We start from the raw sequence: 21,333 nt of genomic DNA, 5'->3' as shown, positions 1-21,333 counted from the left end.
AGAATTTGCATTTTAGTGAAGGAAATTATTACAATTTCTTCCCCGGCCTCCAGTTTGAAAGTAAGGGTGTTGAATTACTAGAGAGCGTGCGTTCCGCCCTGGTGGCAAAGGGGATGTTGCATTTCGGGGTTTGGGCGCGGAGCCGCTCCTGGCCACCCGCACCCACGCTTCCCGGCCGCCCCTGTACCTGCTGCTGCTGCTGCTGCTGCTGGCGGCCTCGGAGCCTTAGAACTTGCTTGGGCCCCGGAGGCAGTCCGACAGTATTTTAGACCTCACCAGGCAAGTTGAGCACGTTACAGTCCCCCCCGCTCCGTTAAAGGGTTCTAAACTTAATTCTTAGGCTGGCTAGAAAAGGGAGGCACTACATTATTTCAGTTTAAAAAGAAACCTCACTTCCTATACATACAGGTATGTCATGGTTCTTTAATCATTCCCAATATTTGGTATTTTTTTTCCCTTGAAGAGAGGTTTGGAATAAGGTTGGAAATGTAAAGTCAACTACCTCAAAGCTGTATTTTAAAATACAGTTGAGATTTTCAAGAGGACATTTTAATGAGTCCTATGGCACCAAGACTAGCATGATGTAAATGGAAAAGCCTAAGATGAGTACTTGGACGGAGACATTACTAATCTATTGTTTACGGGGCATTTTTTAGAACACACACTAAATACGCTTTTATGTTTCTGACGGAGTTCTGAATGAACAATTACCTCGTTCATTTTGACGGAGAAATAATGGCTTAGTCCATTTGCCAAAACAGCATTATTAGATTTGAGAAGAGAGATTAACATTCAGACTTGCAGTTTTTTTATTTTTAGAATTCCATTGCTCTCAGTGTGCTTTGTTTTCCAGAGAGATTAATGATAATTTACCTCAAATATGACAAAATTTAGATCATTCATTTTGAAGTTAATATAGTATGCTTTAAAAAGGATTGCACTTTCTTTGTTTAATCACTTTTATATAGGGTGGAATTTAATAAGCAGTTAATACACTTTTTAGTAAGGAATAAATAGAAATACATTGGAATTCTTTAGGTTTATTTAAATGAAACAATTTGATTATGGCATTTAGAAATATTAAGTTCTTGCCCTGTGGATTATGCAGTTTTGTTTACTCCTGTATCCCCTCACATGGAAGAGCGGGTAGGACAGGTTCAAATATTTGTAGAATAGATGTAATTAATTTTGGTGTGGGGGAAGTAGGTTGTGTTTTTTGTTTTAGACATTGTTGTTAATTAATTGAAAATTCATTTTTTCTGTGGTGGTAAGAAACGATAAGCTTTACTATTCCTTTTCTCTCTTGCTAACTCAGTAGTCTCAGGGAAGGGGAGCAAGGATTGTTTTTTGTTTATTGCTTTACCCTTCTCCAGAGCAGAATTGGGTTTTTAAATTCATTTTAATCTTTTGCAGGCTGTTGAAAGGCTCTATATTTTACCTTTACTTTAGTACTCAATCTTTAGTCTACTATGCATAGTTTAACATAATAGAGTCTGAAATATTGGATGATGGTGGCAGCTTTGTTTTTCATTCATTTTTAGTTTACTGCATTTTAACTTATGCCATTTAAAAATGGCCACTTTCTACTAATATTTCCCAAAGACCAAACCCTAAAAACATGTGTTCTATTAAGATTGTGAAGACTGAGCTATGCTGGTGGAGCATCCCTGATAGAGCATAGCTAATAGAATTTTATGCTACTGCTGTGAATGTGGGAAATGGAAGAAGTCACCCTTTCTTGGATGGCTTGGGACCTCCTTTAAGACCAAGAGCTAGGGGGTACTTCTTACCTACCATGAACCATTCTTGGGATTCTGGTGTAGTGGAACTGTATTGAGTTGCTATAGACTCCACACTTACAAGGTTATTTTAAGCCTGATGGTGTTTCTGAGGGCTAAAAGCTGTTTGGGAAACCTCCCTAACTTCTGCAATCAGTATATATGCTCACCTCTTAATGGTAGTAGAAGTGAGAATTCCTTTATCTCTAGCTTCTTTCAGAGAAATCTTGCCTTTCCTAATCGTTTTGGTTCCTTGTGTATTTCTCAATATAAATTTATATGAAAATTTATTTCAAACCATTTTTTAAGATTAAAAAAGTAATACATTTTAGGAGAAAGTTTAAAGACCCAAAAAGATGTAAAGGGAAACGTAAAACTCCTCCTCTCTCCCCAGAGCCCCTCAGCCTCTTTCCCAGTCCTGTTTCTCAAAAGTACGAATTTCTGTCAGCAGTTCCTAGTATGTAGAAAATGCGAGTGCTTACGAGAGGATAAACATATACTTTATATATCTTATTTTTGACGTTAAAGTCTATAAAAATAAGGTTACTTTATAACAGACATTGAAAGGATGTTTATTACTGTGTTAAACATTCATGTTTCTCAGATTTTCATCATTTGTATGGAATAACACAGTGGAATTTCCTATAACAGCGATTTTCAACCAGTGTGCTGCAAGAATTTTTAAAACATGCAATACCTGATTATTTAGTCAGGGGCACTGACCTCTCTTCCCTTAGATTGTCAAATAAAATAATGACAACAGAGCTGGCTGGGCAGCTCAGTTGGTTGGAGCCTCGTGTGTACACCAAAAGGTTACCAAAAGGTTGCAGGTTTGATCCCTGGTGGGGGCATATGTCAGAGGTAGTAACTAATTACCTCCCCTCTTTCCCTCTTTCCCTACTTCCCTGCACTCTCCCTCCCTTCCTCCCTTTTGCCCTCTCCCCCCTCCTCAAAATTATGCCTATTTGTCAGATCAGCAAAAAATTTATTTTTTGGTGTGCTGCAGAATTTTAGTAAGTTTGTGTGTGCCAGGAGACAAACAAGATTGAAAATCGCTGTCCTATAAAAATTCTTAAGGGTGCTTATGTATATGTGCAAATTTTCTTGACTAATGGTTATAGGTGAAATTCACCTCTTTAAGAAAAAAGAAAAGGTTTTATTTATTTTTTTAGAGAGGGGAAGGGAGAGAGAAAGAGAAACATCAGTGAGTGGTTACCTCTCATGCACCCCCAACTGGGCACCTGGCCTGCAACCCAGGCATGTGCCCTGACTGGGAATTGAACCAGTGACCCTTTGGTTGGCAGGCTGGCACTCAGTCCACTGAACCACACCTCCAGGGCTGAAGTTCACCTGTTGTTTTCTTCTTAAGAGTATGGTATATAAATCCCAGTGAAAAAATGGTGTCCTTTGAAAAACGGTTTATGGTTTTGGATAGTGAAATGTCCACATAATGTTTGTATTTGTACTTGGGAACTGTTTGAAAAGAAAATAAGGTCCATGTGATTCACTTTTTTATTTCTTCAGTTATTAACTAATTTCAGCCTCCCGGAAGAGAGGGGTTTATTCAGATTAGGAGATACATATAAGATTTTTTTTTAAATGTATAGACATCCTTGCAGATTCACTAATTTAAAATACTTAGTTTTATTTAGTGGGTAGATATTGTAAATTTGCATATGATAAGTTTTGTATTTTTTCTGTGGTAATATCTGTTACATTTTAATAGAATTCTAAATTAATTTTATGGATGTTATGTACAAATAAGGTAATTAGACTATTATCAAGTGTTCTAATGAGTATGAATAGAATGCTCAAGAAAAGCTTGTTACTTTTTTACTTTTCTGCATGATTTATTTACATTTTAAACAGACTTTTAAAATCATCACTGGAGGATATAGCTATTGATTTCAGACAGAAAAGGGGGGAGAGAGAGAGAGAGAGAAACATCCATCAGTTTCCTTCTTAATGCCCTCCCATAGGATACGGCAACCTAGGCATGTGTCTTGACCAGGAATTGAACCCACAACCTTTCTGTTTAACGGAGGACTCTCCAAACGAGAGACCAAGTGTTTAAGTAAACTATTTTTAAGGTCTAGTAAAGTTGATTTGTTTGTGGAAGATATTCTCTTTGCTGTTAACTATTTAGAAATCAGGTCAGGTCAGCAAACTGGTTTACAAGGCCAAAGCTAGCCTGCTTTTGTAAATAAAGTTTTATTAGAACACAGAAATGCCCATTCGTTTACATATTGGCTGCTTTTGAGCTATAATTATAGTTGATATTTTTGCAAATTTTAAATACTATCTGGTCCTTTACAGAAAAAGTTAGACCCCTGATTTAGAGAGGGGGAAAAAATCCTATTGAAAGAATATTTTAGATAAAGTATCAAAGAAGGAGGTACTGCATTTTTTTCCTTCACAATTACAGAAATTATAGAAGTTACGAATTTCAGTATCAGTAATCTTTATATATATATATCCCCCCCTTCCTGAGTTGTAGGTAGTCTCTGGGCTTTCAGGACCTTAAATGTTGTTTTTTTTTTTTTTTTCTTTTAATTTGTGAGAAGTTGTAGTTAATAGGACTGGCTGCAGGTGAAATTGTGAAGTGAGCAGTCTTTAGTTTCAAGTCTGTACATCATTTAAGATGCTATGGCTGCCATAACAGAAAGTTCTCAAAAAATGCTTCAATAATAAGGAAATTTATTATCTTACATAGTAAAGTCTTAGAGGCTCAAGAATAACAGTAATAACATCAAGAATTCATTCTCTTTCTAATTCTCTGTGTTGCTGTCTTCCCATGAACTTCATAGTATGACTGCTTCCTCTTGTTTCCAGTTTGGCTGCAGCAGGACCAGCATCTCATCCAGACACAACAATATCCAAAGAAATGAGAAATGTCTCTTTTACAGAAGGCCCCCCCCCCCCCGCCCCCAGCAGATACCTTAGTCTCATTGGCCAGGATTGGGGCACGTTTTATATCTAACCAGTCACTGGTGATGGTAATGGAATTGCCCTTTCTTCTAACTCTGTTTCCATTAGATTATTTCCCTTGTTCATATACTAAATGTTTTGGGTTCTTCTTACTTCCACCCAAAATCAGATACAAGATTGATCTGTCATACATAATCTAGCATGAATATGTGAGTTCATATTTATTTATGTATAATCCTCACCAGAGGATATGCTTATTGATCTTAGAGAGAGGAAGGGAGAGAGAGAGATCAAGAAAAAGAGAGCGAGAGAGAAGAAAACAGAGGAACATCGATCAGTTTCCTCCTGTATGTACCCCATCCAGGGATCGACCTGAACCCTAGGCATGTGCCCTGACCAAAGGTTGAACCTGCATCCTTTTGGGGTACAAGATGACACTTAACCAACTGACCCACCCAGCCAGCGTCAAATTTATTTAAATTATGGAGTGAAAATAATTGATTTTTCTGCTAAAATATTTTAAGGCAGGGGTTGACAAATTATGGGCCATGAGCCAAATCCAGCCTGTTGCCAGTTTTGCAAATAAAATTTTATTTGAATGCCTCATAGCTCATTTGTTTGCATATTATCTATGTCTACTTTGATGCTACAACAACAGAGGAATTACAACAGAGACCGTAAGATGAGCAAAACTTAAAAAGTTTATTTCTCTGGTCCTTTACAGACTAGTTTGCCAACCCCTGCTGTAAGATATCTTTCATACATTCAGATATTTATAATCATATGCCAAATATTCTTATTTGATGTGTAAGATGTTGAGAAGGTCACCCTCTAATGGGAATATAGTTATTCTATATGACATTATATAGGTAAAAGTGCATTAGTATTGCTATTAAATACAGTATTAACACTGAGCTAAACATAAAATAAACATTGTTCTGTGTATATTAGAGGTTTTAAGTCTGTGAGTCTTTGAACTTGGGTTGGGAAAAAAGTTCCATCTTTGTGTAATTTTATTTCATTATGAATGTGGGCAGCAGTAGCAGAGACGGTTTCCATTAGAAATTGCAGGTAGTTCATAATCCGTTACTGTTGCAGATATCTTAAAATGACACTTATACTCATCACTAGAAGTTTAAATATTAGATCCACTAGTAGATATTGTTTAAAGATTAATAAAGAAGCACATATCTTACTATGTTATAAATTTGTATGTTTTATATTTTGATAATTGTATTCCAGTATAATTGTTTTTTTGGTGTTATTTTATGTATTTCGTGCGTTTAAAAATTTTATTATGTTTTTAGAGAGAGAAACATGGATGTGTTGGTTTTTTTAAAAAGTTGATTGGTTGTCCCACTTCTTTATGCACTCATTGGCTGATTCTTGTATGTGCAACCTTGGAATATAGGGATGACCCTGGAACCAGTGGAGCTACCAGGTCAGGGCAGATTTGTTGTTTTTTTGCATTTTACCCTGGCCAAGTAGCTCAGTTGGTTAGAGCATCATCTTGATACCTCACGGTTGTGAGGTTTTTTGTTTTTTTTTTTTTAATTATTTATTTATTTATTTTTAGAGAGAGGGGAAGGGAGAAAGAAAGAGAGGGAGAGAAACATTCATGTGTGAGAGAAACATCTATTGATTGCCTCTCACATGTCCCCAGCTGGGGACCTTGTCCACAACCCAGGAATATGCCCTGACTGCGAATCAACCTTTTTGTTCCCAGGCTTAGCCCTCAGTCCACTGAGCCACACCAGCCAGGGCAAGGTTGTGGATTTGAGTCCTGGTCAGGGCACATAAGAAGCAACTGATTAATGCATAAGTGAATGGAACGATAAATTGATGTTTCTTTTCTTCCTCCTTACTTTCTCTTTCAAATCAATTAAAAAATATTTTATAGGAGGGGGTGCATAGAATTCATCAGAGGGGCCCAGGGTGGGTGAGATGAAGAACTTTTTTTGTAGATGTTGTTATTGATTTGACTGCCAGAGATACCTTATTAATTCAATTTATATTTCTCTTTGTTATACTGTTTCCCAGTTCCCTAGTAAATTGGCAGAGGAATTCTTTAGTAATTTTTTAGTCTAGAAAGACCAAAATCATGTTCAGAGATTACTTTTGTGTTGCAAAAAACAAACAAACAAACAAACAAAATTACAGCTAGGCTTGGGGAAAGATTATCTTAAGAGTAAAATTAGGCAGCCTGGTATAAATTATTGAAGCTTTAGTGTAGGCCCAGTGTGGACTAGACTTAACACCTGTTTTACCACCTGACAGGCAGGAAAAGTCTGTTGTGCTGCTGACTTACCATAGTGCAAGGTGTTAAGCATGAGGCTGTTTTTCCATTGTGTGAGGTAGAGAGGAGGCTGTTTAGGGTCCCATTTAGAGTTAAAGGAAAAAGAGGATGTTTTTTATGAATGATTTGTTTCTAAAATGTGACACATTTAGTGTTTGAGCACATATTCATGGAATTCAGGAATATGTATGCTGGTAGCATCTCTTTTAAAAATTATATTTTATTGATTGTGTTATTACAGTTGTCCCAGTTATTCCCACTTTGTCCCCTTCCACTTGGTACCCCCATCCCCTCCAACACTCCACCGTCCTCCTTAGTTCATGTCCGTGGGTCATGCATATAAGTTCTTTGGCTTCTCCATTTCCTTTATTATTCTTAACATTTCCTTGTCTATTTTGTACCAATTAATTATGCTTCTTAATCCCTGCACCATTTTCCCTTTCTCCCTCTTTTCCCTCCCAGTTGATAATCCTCCAAGTAATCTCCATACCTGTGCTTCTGTTCCTATTCTGGTTGGTTGTTTAGTTTTTGCTTTTTGGTTTCCCATTGTTGATAGTTGTGAATTTTTTGCCTTTTTAATGTTCATAGTTTTGACCTTTTTCTTAAATAACTCCCTTTAACATTTCATATAGTAATGGCTTGGTAAAGATGAACTCCTTTAGCTTTATGTTGTCTTGGAAACACTTTATCTGCCCTTCCATTCTAAATGATAGCTTTTCTGTGTAGAGAAATCCTGGTTGTAGGCCCTCTTGCTTTTCATCACTTTGAATACTTCTTGCCAACCCCTTCTTGCCTGCAAAGTTTCTTTTGAGAAATCAGCTGATAGTCTTATAGGCATCCCTTTGTAGTAACTCTCTGCTTTTCTCTTGCTGCTTTTCAGATTCTCTTTTATCTTTCACCTTTAGCAGTTTCATGATGATGTGTCTTGGTGTGCTCCTCTTTGGGTCTAGCTTGTTTGGGACTCCCTGTGCTTCCTGAACTTGTGTATCTATTTCCTTTCCCAAATTTGGAAAGTTTTCTTTCATTGTATTTTCAAATAAGTTTTCAATTTCTTGCTCTTCCTCTTCTTCTGGCACCCCTATGATTCGTTTATTGGCACGTTTGGAGTTATCTGAGTCTTCTTATACTGTGCTTGTTTTTTTGAATTCTTGTCCTTCATTCTGTTCTGATTGAAAGCTTTATTTCTTCCTTATGTACCAAATTGTTGATGAATCCTGGCTTCCTTCACTTCACTGTTGGTTCCCTGTAGATTTTCCTTTATTTCACTCAGTGTAACTTTCATTTCTTCCTTTATGTTGTTGCTGTACTCAGTGAGTTCTTTGAGCATCCCGATCACCAGTGTTTTGAGCTGTACATCTGAGAGGTTGGCTATCTCCGTTTCATTTAGTTCTTTATCTAGGGTTTTGTTCTGTTCTTTCATTTTGGCCATATTGCTTTGTCTCCTCAATTTTGCAGCCTCTCTGTGTTTGTTTCTGTGTATGAGGCAGAGCTGCTTTGACTTCCTTTAAAAGGCGCCCATCTGGATGAATGTGGCTCCTTTAAATCCTTGGTTGTTGGACTTCTATACAGTTCAATTTTCTGACAGTTCTGGGTGTTACTTGTTTTGAAGTTCAGTTGTAATTCTTTCTGTGGTTGTGTGAAGAAAGGAAAAATGCCTACCTATGCCTCCATCTTGACCGGAAGTTCTTGGCAGCGTCTCTTAATTTTTGGTTACTTTTCTGCCATGATTGTGTAGGGTAAGACTACTTTAAGAAATTTAGGAAGGGTGGGAAGGAGGGACTAATTTTTTTCTCAATAATTAGGTATAATGAGGGCAGAGGAAAGAAGAGTTTATTTTTACAATATATCTTTGATATACAGTGGTTTAGGTGATTATATATTCCTTTTTTTTTTTTAAGATAAAGAAGACACTGACAAAATATTCAACACGAATCAATTAGAGATGGAACCCTAGGAGACATGTATTTAGGTATCATGGCTTTTCATGTGACATTTGTCTGTTCTGCTACTAACAGATTCCAGTTTAAAGAACAAATACAGTAGTCCCTCTCTATATCGCGGTTCACTTATCATGGCCTCACTGTACTGCAGGATTTTTAAAAATATTATATTTAATTATTTATTGCTATATTGAGGGATTTTGCAGTACTGTATATGTATGTTAAAGTTATGTAGGTTTAAGAATGTAGAATATATTTAAGAACATAAGTATGTTTATAAAAGTGTGGAAAAGGTTAATAAGGGTGTGGGAAAGGTTAATAAGGGACTGGAAATGGTTTATAAGTGTGTGGGAAGGGTTTATAAAGCCTTAAAATATATATAAATACTAAAATAAATGTTAAGGTTTCTACTTCACGGATTTTCACCTATTGCGAGGGAGTCTAGAATGTAATACCCGCGATAAGTGAGGGAATACTGTACACTAATATAATTAGAAGGACTAGACATGTTCAACTGAAGTTAAATAATAATTGATGTATTTTTCAATAATCATTTGATTGGCTAAAAACTTGGGATTTAATTACATATACATACAGCCTCATCCTAAAAAATTTAAGGCAGAATTCTTTTCTGTCTCATATTATATGAGCTAGTAAACTGATATATAAACAAGTTAGTGAAATAAATTCTCATCTGATTTATAAAATTAGGAACATAACAAAAATGAGACCTGATTAGAATTAAGTGCTCAGTTCTGTGTATTCAAATATCATTTGTAAGGATACCTATGTTTTGACCTAGTTATAATGGGTGGTTATGCCTTTTTACTTATCTGTATGTAAATGTTGACAATTTGTCATGCTCTACCCCTCAGAAAATAGTTTTATCATGGCACATAGTTTCAACATTAATTGTGGTTTTAATCATTGGTTGTTATAATGAGTGCTACTGAGAATACTTTAGTACAGATTACCTTCTTTTGTAGTTGTTTATTTCTTTGGGATATATTCCAGAAGCATCCTGTTCAGAAACATGTTGTAGCTTTTGTTATGAATTGACAGGTTACTTTCGAAATGTGGAACCAATTTACAGTGCTATGAGCAGTATTTTTCTGCTTGTTTACCAACACAGATTCATCAGTACTGGCATGTATAATTAATAATTGTTTTGATAGTTTAATCAGTAATACTTTAAAGTCATTTTGAAATTTTTTTTAAGTATATCTTATTATGTTGTTACAGTAGTTTCAAATTTTTTCCCCTTTGCTCCCCTCTTCCCAGTACCCACCTTTCCTCCAGCAATCCCACACCCCTTAGTTTATGTCCATGGGTCATGCATGTAAGTTCTTTGGCTTCAACCTTTCCTATATTATTCTTAACTTCCCCTGTCTTTTTTGTATTTACCAATTATGCTTCTTAACCCCTGCACCATTTCCCCATTTCTCCCCCTTCCCCCTCCCAGCTGATAACCCTCCGAATTAACCTCATACCTATGATTCTGTTCCTGTTCTGGTTTGCTTGGTTGGTTTTTGTTTTTAGTTTTTAGATTCAGTTGTTGATAGTTGTGAGTTTGTTGTCATTTTAGTGTTCATAATTTTGATCTTTTTCTTAAGTAAGTCCCTTCGACATTTCATATAGTAATGGGTTGGTGATGATGAACTCCTTTAGCTTAACCTTGTCTGGGAAGCACTTTATCTGCCCTTCCATTTAAATGATAGCTTTGCTGGATAGAGTAATCTTGGTTGTAACTCCTTGCTTTTCATCACTTTGAATACTTTTTGCCAGTCCCTTCTTGCTTGCAAAGTTTCTTTAGAGAAATCAGCTGACCGTCTTATAAGCACCCCTTTGTAGATAACACTCTGCTTTTCTCTTGCTGTTTTTAAGATTCTCTCTTTATCTTTAACCTTTGGCATTTTAATTAGGATGTGTCTTGGTGTGGTCCTTTTTGGGTCTAGCTTGTTTGGGACACTCTGTGTTTCCTGGACTTGTATGTCTGTCTGTTTCCTTTGCCAAATATGGGGAGTTTTCCTTCATTATTTTTTCACATAAGCTTTTAATTTTTTTTCTCTTCCTCTTCTTCTTCTGGCAACCCCATGGTTTGGTTGTTGGCATGTTTAAAGTTGTCCCAGAAGTTCTTAATCCTCTCCTCATTTTTTTCAATTCTTGTTTCCTCATTCTGTACTGGTTGACTATTGTTTTCCTCCTTGTGTTCCAAATCATTGATTTGAACCCTGGTTTCCTTCACTTCACCGTGGGTTTTGTGGGATTTTCCTTCGTTTCACTTAGCATAGCTTTCACTTCTTCTCTTAGGTGTTTGCCATACTCAAGCATATCTGTCAAGCCTTTGAGCATCTTTATCACCAGTGTTAGTCTCTTTTTGAAAAAAAGATTAGCCTACTTAGATATTATTAAATGTTATGATGAAGTTATAGGTCCAACTTTTATTTATTTGAATTATTGTTCTTTCATTTTAAGGAACTTGTTTTTCCTATTACAGCTCTATATTTTTATTTTAGAAATTTATAGATTAATTCTAACTCATTAGAGACTTAATATTTTAGAGTATGATCATTCTGGTCTTGTTATACTTTTTATTAATAATTTTTTAAAATTGATAATCTGTTACAGTTGTCTCAGTTTTTCCCCCTTTGCCCTCCTCTGCTCATCCCACCCCAGGTCTTGTTACACTTTTTAAAAGAAATGATGATACTGTATGTATGGTTTTATAATCTGTCTTTTAATCAGTATTTTGCAAATAATTTGCCACATCATTTAAAATTTTTTGGTGACATTTTGATTGGCTGTGTTTTGGTATAGCAAAGCCTACAGATATATCTAACCTCTTAACTAACCTCTCAATATTCACTTTACTAACTTTTCAGTCTTATATATACTTGTATAAATAGCACTGTAACTAGAATCTTTGTAACTAGACCATTTACACATTTGTTATTTTCTTTTGAGTAAATATTCACAAATGAAATTATTTCCCAGTTTTGTTTTTTTGTTTGTTTTTAATGAAAAAAAGAAGACAAGTTGGTATATGGTAGCACTTGGAACTCTAGGTATCAAAAGCCCATTTGGTCATTTATTAACCCATATGATTTAGGACAAGTCACTTTTATACAGATGTTTCTTTATGATTTAAAGAATCCATATGCTACCTGTGTTGCTTGTCTCCTAATTTTTGTTAATAGGAAATTAAATGATCTATAAGAACATACAATTATATAAATATAAGGCATTGTTAAATAATCACTTTATGCTCATCTGGTAAATAAAGAGGTAGAACTGTATTATTCTCAGATAATTTAAAATTAACTGAAGTAAAACAAACTAACTTGAATTTTAACTTGAATTTTGAAAGAATACTGAATTGAATTTCAAGAGACAACACTGGTCTGAAAATAAACATTTTTAGAAGCTTCTTTTAGAAGTTAACCATATCTGTTTTTGCAAAGGCTTTGGTTAGATTCTGATAGTTAGGCTTGTTGCAGTGTAAAAAACTTAATTAGCTTGTGTAAAAACTTGGTTTTATTTATATTGATCTATAACATATTTTTTTTTTTTATGTCAGCAGACCTCTCTTTTTAAACCTAAAACTTTAATGATGGATTTTTTGTTTGAAAGGTCCTTTTCTGTAGAGTATAACTTGAAAACTTGGGTACATTATTTCCTAAACAAAAAGAAAAAAAAAATCCTACCTTTATTTAGTTCTAGTATTATGAGTAAAACACAGCTTCAGAAATTCTGCAGACCAATGGACGATATTTATTTATCTGCCTAACTGGCTCTGTGTTTGATAAATGCTTTTTCTGTAATTTGAGTGCTTTAACTTTGTTTATACCCTGGCATAGAATTAATGCTCACTTTATATCCTTTGTTTCTTACGAATGAGAAATTGCCCATGATAAGTAGTGAGCAGTCTTTGCTAACTTCTGTAGGGTGTGGTAATAGGGTCTGATATGATAATGGAATGCTAAATCAAGAAAATGTAAAAGTTGGTCTAGGACAACTAAAATTCCTTGTACTATGGAAGGAGCAAATCTGAAATACTTTGTATGGATACATACACAATTCAGGGCTTGTAAGACTCCCACATTGGCAAGGGACATGGGCTTTCTGTCCAAAATTACAAACTCTAAAGAAATAAGCTATAATCAACTGAAGATAGTAAAATAATAATATAGTGACATAAACATTATAGGGGTAAAAACATAGAGGATTCAAAACAAATTACACAATAAAATAGCATAGTATTGTTAATAAACATTTTTAAAAGCCAAAAAGGAGTTTCTGGAATTAAAAAATATATAATTACTAGAATATTAAACCCATAGACATTAACGCTTTGAGTGCCAATGTTGCTGTGAGCGATGCAGACAAATCTTCCCAAAAGTGCCAGCGTCGCTCCCAGCGACTCTTTTCTCGAAGGCTATAAATGTAAGTAACAATGGGATAATTCATATTTTATGTTTTGTTCTTTTTGTGCCTCAGGTTATATATTGATATAACTTTTTCTCATATTGATCCAAATTTTGAATTTTTACTCTTGTTCAAATACTGACATATTAATTCTATTATGATTTTTACTTACATTTTAAATGGTCCTTTTAATTTCATTTATCTTTGCAATACTCATCGAAACTATGCAGTGTGCATGATAAGGAAGCTTTTGCTAATGGACATTTTCATTGCTTCACGGTATAGCATTAGCATTTTGTTTATAAACTGTTTTTCACTGTTGATATCTATTGATATATGTCTCTAGGGTGAATGCCGTTTTTTTTTTTATGTTATGAAGTTTTCTTTTTTTAAAAAAAAATATGCAATATTTGGAATACTTTTTGCTTGTTATCCATGTTGCTATGTGTTTTTTCAAATTATAATCATAGGTTTTATATTATGCCATATGTTATACTTCAAAAGCCATATCGAGGGAAAGAATTTATTTTTTCTAAATTGTTATAATAAAATAATTTTGATGCAATAAATATTTTGCTAAATTACATCAAAGAACACCGCTTACAAAAGAAGAGTATTTACTATATGTTGCGAAATTTTCAGCAAATTATTATGAATAATAATGTTTTTATGGACACTTGTCATAAACTCTGCATTTCTCAGCAAAATAGCCTAGCATTTCTCACACGAATTTTAGCAGTTACGCATGGCACTCAAAGGGTTAAAAACAACTGGAGAGAATTAGAGATCAGAGGAATGTTGTACAGTGAGATAAAGAGATGGAACAAATGAAAAAGTAGGCATGGTTAGAGAATAAGATACCCAGTATATGTATAAGAAGAATTGCTGAATGAGGAGAAAAAATGTGAAAGAAGCAGTGGCTAATACTTTTCCAGAATTTACGAAGAGCATAAGTTGTCAGATTTAAGGAAGCTCACCAAATCCTGAACAAAATAAATAAGAGCAAATCTGAAGAACATTCCTGTCCTCCCAATTAAAAAAAAAAAAAAAGCAGAGAAGAAAGGCATATTACCTCAGAGAAGTGAGTTAGATTGACACTTAACTTCTCATCAGCAGTAACACGTCCCAGAAAAATAATATCTTTCAAATGCTAAGGGAATAACCATCAGTGTAGAATTCTGTATGAAATTCAATTATTACTTAATTATAAAGGAAGTATTCACTGGAAAGATGTAACACTTGTAAATCTATGCTCACCTAATGACAGCCGAAAGCATATAAATTAAAAAATGGCAATTTACAAGAAGAAATTTGTACTTGGGAAAATGTAATCCATTTTTTTTCAAATTAAGTAGACTAAAATGAATAATAGTAGAGAGACTTTAAAGAAAACATTAAATACTTGGTGTAGCTTAATCTAGTTTATCAAATTCAGAAAATATATTTTTATTTATATTTGGAGCGGTCAAAAAAGAAACTAAACTGACCAAGTACTAAACAAAGGAAACCTAAATGAATTATTTGACTATAGTATAGTAAACTTAAAAATAAATGGTGTAAAAGGTAGCATTCTGCCCCCAGGCCTCTCACCATTACATTTGAAAACTTAAAAAAAGCTCTTAGTAGGGATTAGAAATCATAATTAGAAAATGAAACATTTAGAGCTAAACAATGAAAAAGTACATATAAAAACCTGTGTGAGAAACCACTAACATGACTGAGAGAAATTCTATGGATTCAAATAGAAAGTAAGATATTTTACCATTTTCTTAAAAAAATAGTCCCCAGAAAAGGATTTTAAAATTTGTGTTCTTAGGAACTTTCCCATTGCAATTCTCATGTTCTCTTTTTCTTGAACATGAAAGTTCAAGATGGGCACATTGACCTGAAGTGCCTTTTAGTTTAAGTGAGTTTGGAAAGCTCAGAGCTCATCTGATAAGAGACAAAGAAATCTAGCACAGATCTGGTGTTTAAAAAAAAAAAAAAAAAAATCACTTAAGACCTGGCTGGGTGGCTAAGTTGGTTGGAGCTTCTAAAATCAATAAAAACACATCCTTAGGTGAAAATTTTTTTCAAAAAATCACTTAAAACTTATACACTCTGGCTACATTATAGGTATTAAAATATATCCCAATGGTACAAATAGGGATAAAAAATTCCTAATATTTTATATAAATTGGTAGTTGTGGCTTGGGATAAAAATTTCAATGACAATAAACACTGATTCAACAAGTGCTTATGTAATCTGGAAAATTTACTGTGACTCAAAAAATTTTGATACATTTATGTCATATCAGGAGTTGGAAGAAAGGTGTTCTATGAAATATGAGATAAAGCAAACAATATTCTGAATTAATATTTTATGGATTATCTGTTTTAATATTTAAGTGTACTAATAAATTATGCATAGTTGGTTATTTTACATATTCAGAGTAAAATTATTTTAAAATATTGTAACTGGCAAAATAGGAAGATCATTTTATATTTGGAACTGCCTTATAATTGGGCATACTTAATGACCTTAATACACGTATTAGAAAAGAAAAAAGATTGGAAATTACTTGGGTAACCTTTCAAGTTTAGGGATTAGAAAATGGGCCATAAAATAAAGCCAACAAGTGACAAGGGAAATGATGAAAAGAACAGAAATGAACAAAAGAAAAATATATGAAACAAAATAAAAAATGAAAGCTGCCCTTTAAACCAGCAAACTTATGCCAAAATTAATTAAACAAAAGGAGAGGCACAAAGGGAAATGACAAGAGGATTATATCTGCAGATGTAGTAGAGATATTAAAAATCACAAGAACAACTTTCTAGAAATATATTACCAAGAGTTTTATAGAAAAGCAGATTCAGCTACAGAGTAGGGTTTTAAGTGTTTTGGCTATGTTGTATTTGAGATAATCTTTACATGTTGAGCAAGCCAAGTTAGTCAAGCAAGTTTTGGGTATGTACAGATTTCAGAGTCACTGGCTTATAAATGATGTTAATCTCAGGTCCATTTGGAGGCTGTTCTAAAAACCTGAGATGAGAGGGATCTGAACTAAGGCAATGGAAGTGGACTAAGGGTATAGAATTAGAAGACAGAGCTGAAATAAATTTAGGTTATGAAAGTAGGTGACCACAGGAAAGGAATATCTGTCTTACCACTTCATAGCTAAGAGTTAAGGAAATGATTAGACTGAGGAAATGAGAAGTTTAATACTTCCAACTGAATTTCATAACTCAGTGTATTATAAAAAAAAAACTCCTACATTCCCTGTCTTAGAGAGGTTTATTGGCACGTGATTGAGTAAAATTTAGGTAAATGGCCTTACTTCAATGCTTTTACTTTCATTTAGTTTGAAGACTTTTCAGTTTTATTGATTATAACATCTTAAAAAGCAATTGATAATATAGTTTTAAAACATGAAACCTAATTGTATATTAATATAGTTGAGGCTAGTATAATGAATAGTTTCTTGGCAGAGATATTACCAAAATAAACTGATCTTCAAGTAATAATTTATCTAAGTTACCTCTCACTGTAGGTTTTCAAATTGGAATGATAATGATTTTTTTCTGGACATAAAGTATGATTAAGAATGTTTGATCTTTAGGTAGATTTGTGGGGGGAAAAACACCTTTGTTAGATGTTTGTAAGAGCATTTACCCTAAGACAACAGCATGATAATTTTTCTGGATTAGGATTCACTTCTGTTGCCATAGCGGGAGAGGATATAATTAACATTAGTTTTATCTATGTGTCAGTGAGGGCCATTAACTTGCTGGTGAAGTAGCATGCAGATTGCTGTTGTGCGGACTATGGCTGTTCTGCACATCTTAGCTGAAAAAGCTACTCATGCATTTACTTGGATTTTTAAACTTTGAAGAAGAAAAAATAATTTTCTTTATAAAGTTATCTTTCATAGTTTATATTAGAATTTCCTTTGTCTTTGGCAATACAGAAAAAAGGTTGAAAAGTATTTTTGAGTTCATTTGTTTAGACTTGAGTCCGTCTGTCCTCACCTTCGCTATCTCTGTGTCTACTAGCCTGGGTCTAGTGGGTGACTGACGCAAGGACAGCATTTGGGCCCTTGTTCCCTTGCTGTGTGTTGTCTCTAATTAAAGTTTTAGTTGGTGATCAATATGCTTTATGTTATTATGTTATTTGAGACTCATGCTATTTTAAATTACAGCTGTAAATATTTTTATAGAATGTGAAATAATAGTAGAAAACATTAAAAATTATAATGAAAGTTCTGTTACTTTAAACTGACGTTTTAAATTTTTTAGAATTGTACACCTGATACATAATTTTATTAACCAGTCACCTCAATAAATTAAATAAAAACTTAAAAAATAAATAAAATGTTTAAATTTTAATGTTATTCTATACATATGATTAAATAAAAGCATTATATTAGAAAGATAATAGGTCAATTATGCTTTCTTTTTCTTTCACAGAAGGTGACAACATAATTTATAAAAGTGAAGAATTTTTTTAAAAGGTGACAAAAAGAGAAAGAAAAATGCCGAAACCAGTAAGTATATTTTATTTTACTTTTGCCACTAGTTATATAGCATGAAGTTCCTTTTGGAACAAGGCAAAGTATTATGGTAGAGTCGCTGGGATGAAAGACTCTGGTATTACTGTTATTTGTTTTAGATCAATGTGGCTAGAGTGCAAAAATGTTATGTAGGCCAATGAAGGTGAAGTATAGGCAACATTGTAGTTCAGTTTTAAGTTTATGGGTTCTAGAATCAAACTGTCCAGTTCTTGTCCTGACTTTGCTATTTAATTTGAGTACATTTGTTTGATTAGTTTAGTCTCTCCAGCTCTTAAATTCTTCATATATAAAATTGAGATATATATGGTGAGCATTGGAAGAAGTTGGTACACATTCAGTGCTCAGTAGATAACAACTTACTGTTAAATAGGAAGAATGAGAGGTTCATGCATTAATAATTATTTCATAATCCTGGCTTTGATGCTGGTGATACCAATGCTGATATTATATAATCTTAGATTTTTTACTTAAGGGTATATGTGTGCTCATTTTACTTAGTTTTATAATTATGCAGTTCTTAAGTTTTATTCCTTTTTCTTTAGATTTTCTTTAACAAAATTTGGGTGTTTATTTCAATAGCTTTCTTTTGGTCAATTACTTTTTAAGAAAATTATTGGTTATAGTTATTGAAATTTTTTGGCATGGGTATCATTTTGGGATTGCTTTAAAGACTTAGCAGATAACAAAGTATGCATTCATTGTTCAAGGGAGAGAAGTATAAAGAAATAAAAGTCATAACCATCAGAAAGGAAGAAGTAAAGTTTTCTATTTGCAGCTACTAGAACTAGTAAATGAATTCAAGATTGTTGGACAGAAGGTTATATTTTTAAAAATCAGTTGTCTTTTTTATATACTAGCAGCAAAATTTGAAAAATTATTTGTAACAGCATCAGAGACATAAAATACTTAGAAATAAATTTACAGAAACTGTACAAGATCTCTATACTGAAAACTTCTGAGAAACTAAAGACCTAAATATACAGAAAAGTATATATTGTCTAGATGTGTCTAGAAAACATTAAAATGTCAATTCTACTTAAATGTAATAGTAGATTGAATGCAATTCCAGTCAGTTAAATTTTAGCAAGCTTCTTTGACTAAAATTGACCAGCTGATTGTACAAGGTATGTGGAACTGCCAAACCAAAATTTATGTGGAATAGCCAAAGCAATTTTTAAAAAGAATGAAGTTGGAAAACTTCGCACTCCTGAATTTTAAGACTTATTCACAAGCTATAAAAATAAGAAAGTGTGATACTGTTGAAAGGATAGCTAATAGGATCAGTGGAACAAAAATACACTGACACACATATATTATAAAGAAAATATCATTATATTTTCAACAAGGTTATCACAGAATTCAATGAGAAAATTAAATTCTTTCCAACAAATAGTGTTGGAACAAAAGCTTATCCATACAGAAAGACATGAACATAAACCCTTATCTCATGCTGTCATTACACAAAAATTAGCTCTAAAATTAAAAACCCAAATTATAAAATTGCTAGAAGAAAACATGAGGAAACATTTTTGCAGCCTTGGAATAGGCAAAGTTTTTTATAGAATGCAGAGTTTTTGAACCGTTGAAAAAATTGGATTTCATCAAAATTAAAAACAGTAATAAAATGAAAAGATAAGACAGAATGGGAGAGAATAATTGCAATATAAAGTGCTTATAGAACTCAGTAAGTCAAATTTTTTAAAAATGGGAAAAAACTTTAAATAAATACTTCACAAAAGAACATATATTAATAGCCAGCAAACACTCAGAAAGATCTTCAATATCTTCAGTATAAGGAAAACACAAATTGAAACTACAGTGAGATAAGACTTTATACTCATTAGAAGTAAAATCGAAGACTAAAATTGAAGACTGATGGTATTGAGTTGGTAAGTATGTGGATCAACTGGAACTCTTAATTTCTCAGAGGAATGTGAAAGTTTGCAACTGCTTTGGAAAACTCAGTATAATTGGAGATTATTTATTTCTTAGGGTAAAGATTCAAAATTGTATATACAGTGGGGTATAATAAACTATATATTGTTAATGCATAAAAATCCTGGAAAAAAATAATTAAAAGTAATGTATTTTTTCCTTTAAACTTTTTAGCTCAGTATTTAAATAGCCACCCCCACCCTCTTCCAAATGAAAAAGAAAAGAAAGTTTAGTTTTTCAAAATGCAAGCTTGGAGAATTTAATTTGATCTTGTTGGCCCAGCTTGTTGGCCCAGCTTTATACTTAGTAGATATGTAACCTAGGTCAAGTGACAACTTTTGAAGATGTTTTTTAAATTGTAAAGCTGATTTAATAATGTGCTTTTATTACCTCAGAGAATTACTGTTAGGATGAAATGAAAAGACTTTACAAGTTGCCTTATAGTGAGTGCTTTTATGTTAAAGATATTGATATGTGATATTTGTATTTTTCATGTTATTTATGTTAATAGCTAATAGGTTTATTCTTGTTACATTTAAATGAATATCTTAAAATTTTCTCAGTTGTAATTTTTATGTTTTGATAGATAACCCACTAAACAGAAATGTTTGGGGAATGTTTTGTGATTTAAGAGTGTAAAGAGATCAGACCTGGAAGTTTGAGGACTTTTGGCCTAGGGCGTTATTATTGTCTTTATAATTGAAGGTGAGTTACTGCTGTGTCTGGCTTGCAGCCAGCAGGAAGGGAGGAAAAAGCACAGGGAAGCTTGCTCACTGTTTTATGCCTCAGCCTGGAAGTGGCCTATATCTCCTCTGCTCACGTCCTGTGGTAAGAGCTTAGTCACGTAGCCGTATCTAATAGCAAGAGACATTGAGATGTTCTGTAGCTTAGTAGCCATGTGTCCAAATATAAGTTTATTACATTTTGGTGGTCAAACAACAAACAATATCACAATTAACATGGTCAATTTAAAGGAGAAAAATTATATAATAAATTTAGAGGGTGCAGTTGCTAAAATTGAACAACTATTCATGATTTAAAAACAGTAACCAATACTCAGGCTAGATCTAAAAGAAAAGCTACAGCAAAAACTGTTGTTAAATGTGTAAACAGTGGAAGCATTTCTTTTAAAATCAGGAACAAGGTAAAAGATAGAGTCTCTCTCTCACAGTTGCTTTTCAACAATGAACTGAAACCTTTACAAAAAAATTGTTGAAAAGCTAAAGAACCTGAAAGGAAAAACAGCATTTGAAGATGTTAAGATTCTTATTTTATATAAGGGGTTGGCAAATTATGGCCCGTAGGCCAAATCCAGCCCGCCACTTGTTTTTGTATAGCTTGTTAATTGGTTTTATGTTTTGAATGGTTGTAAAAAAAATCAAATAATATTTCATATGTGAAAATCATATGAAATTCAAATTTCAATGTCAAGTTTTATTGGAAGATAGTGTGCTTTATTCTCTGTAACTGCTTTGTTG

The 21,333-nt window shown here is 33.4% G+C and overlaps 1 protein-coding gene across 4 annotated transcripts in view; it reads left to right on the top strand.

Moving 5' to 3' along the window:
- LOC150018882 (radixin) overlaps positions 1-21,333 on the top strand; it is a 120,668-nt gene that overhangs the window by 539 nt on the left and 98,796 nt on the right. For 2 of the 4 annotated variants that reach the window (XM_090265899.1, XM_090265901.1), the window contains exon 2: positions 17,817-17,893. In XM_090265899.1, the coding sequence (XP_090122025.1) occupies positions 17,882-17,893 (12 nt within the window). In that variant the 5' untranslated portion in view covers positions 17,817-17,881. Of the gene's footprint in view, positions 1-17,816; positions 17,894-20,664; positions 20,684-21,333 lie in introns of those variants that run through there. The other 2 variants (XM_090265898.1, XM_090265900.1) reach the window with 1 other exon arrangement.

The sequence above is a fragment of the Furipterus horrens genome, unplaced genomic scaffold (genome assembly GCF_987537825.1).
Source record: "Furipterus horrens unplaced genomic scaffold, mFurHor1.1.pri manual_scaffold_2, whole genome shotgun sequence".
Taxonomy (NCBI): domain Eukaryota; kingdom Metazoa; phylum Chordata; class Mammalia; order Chiroptera; family Furipteridae; genus Furipterus; species Furipterus horrens.
This window is presented reverse-complemented; position numbering and strand designations above follow the sequence as displayed.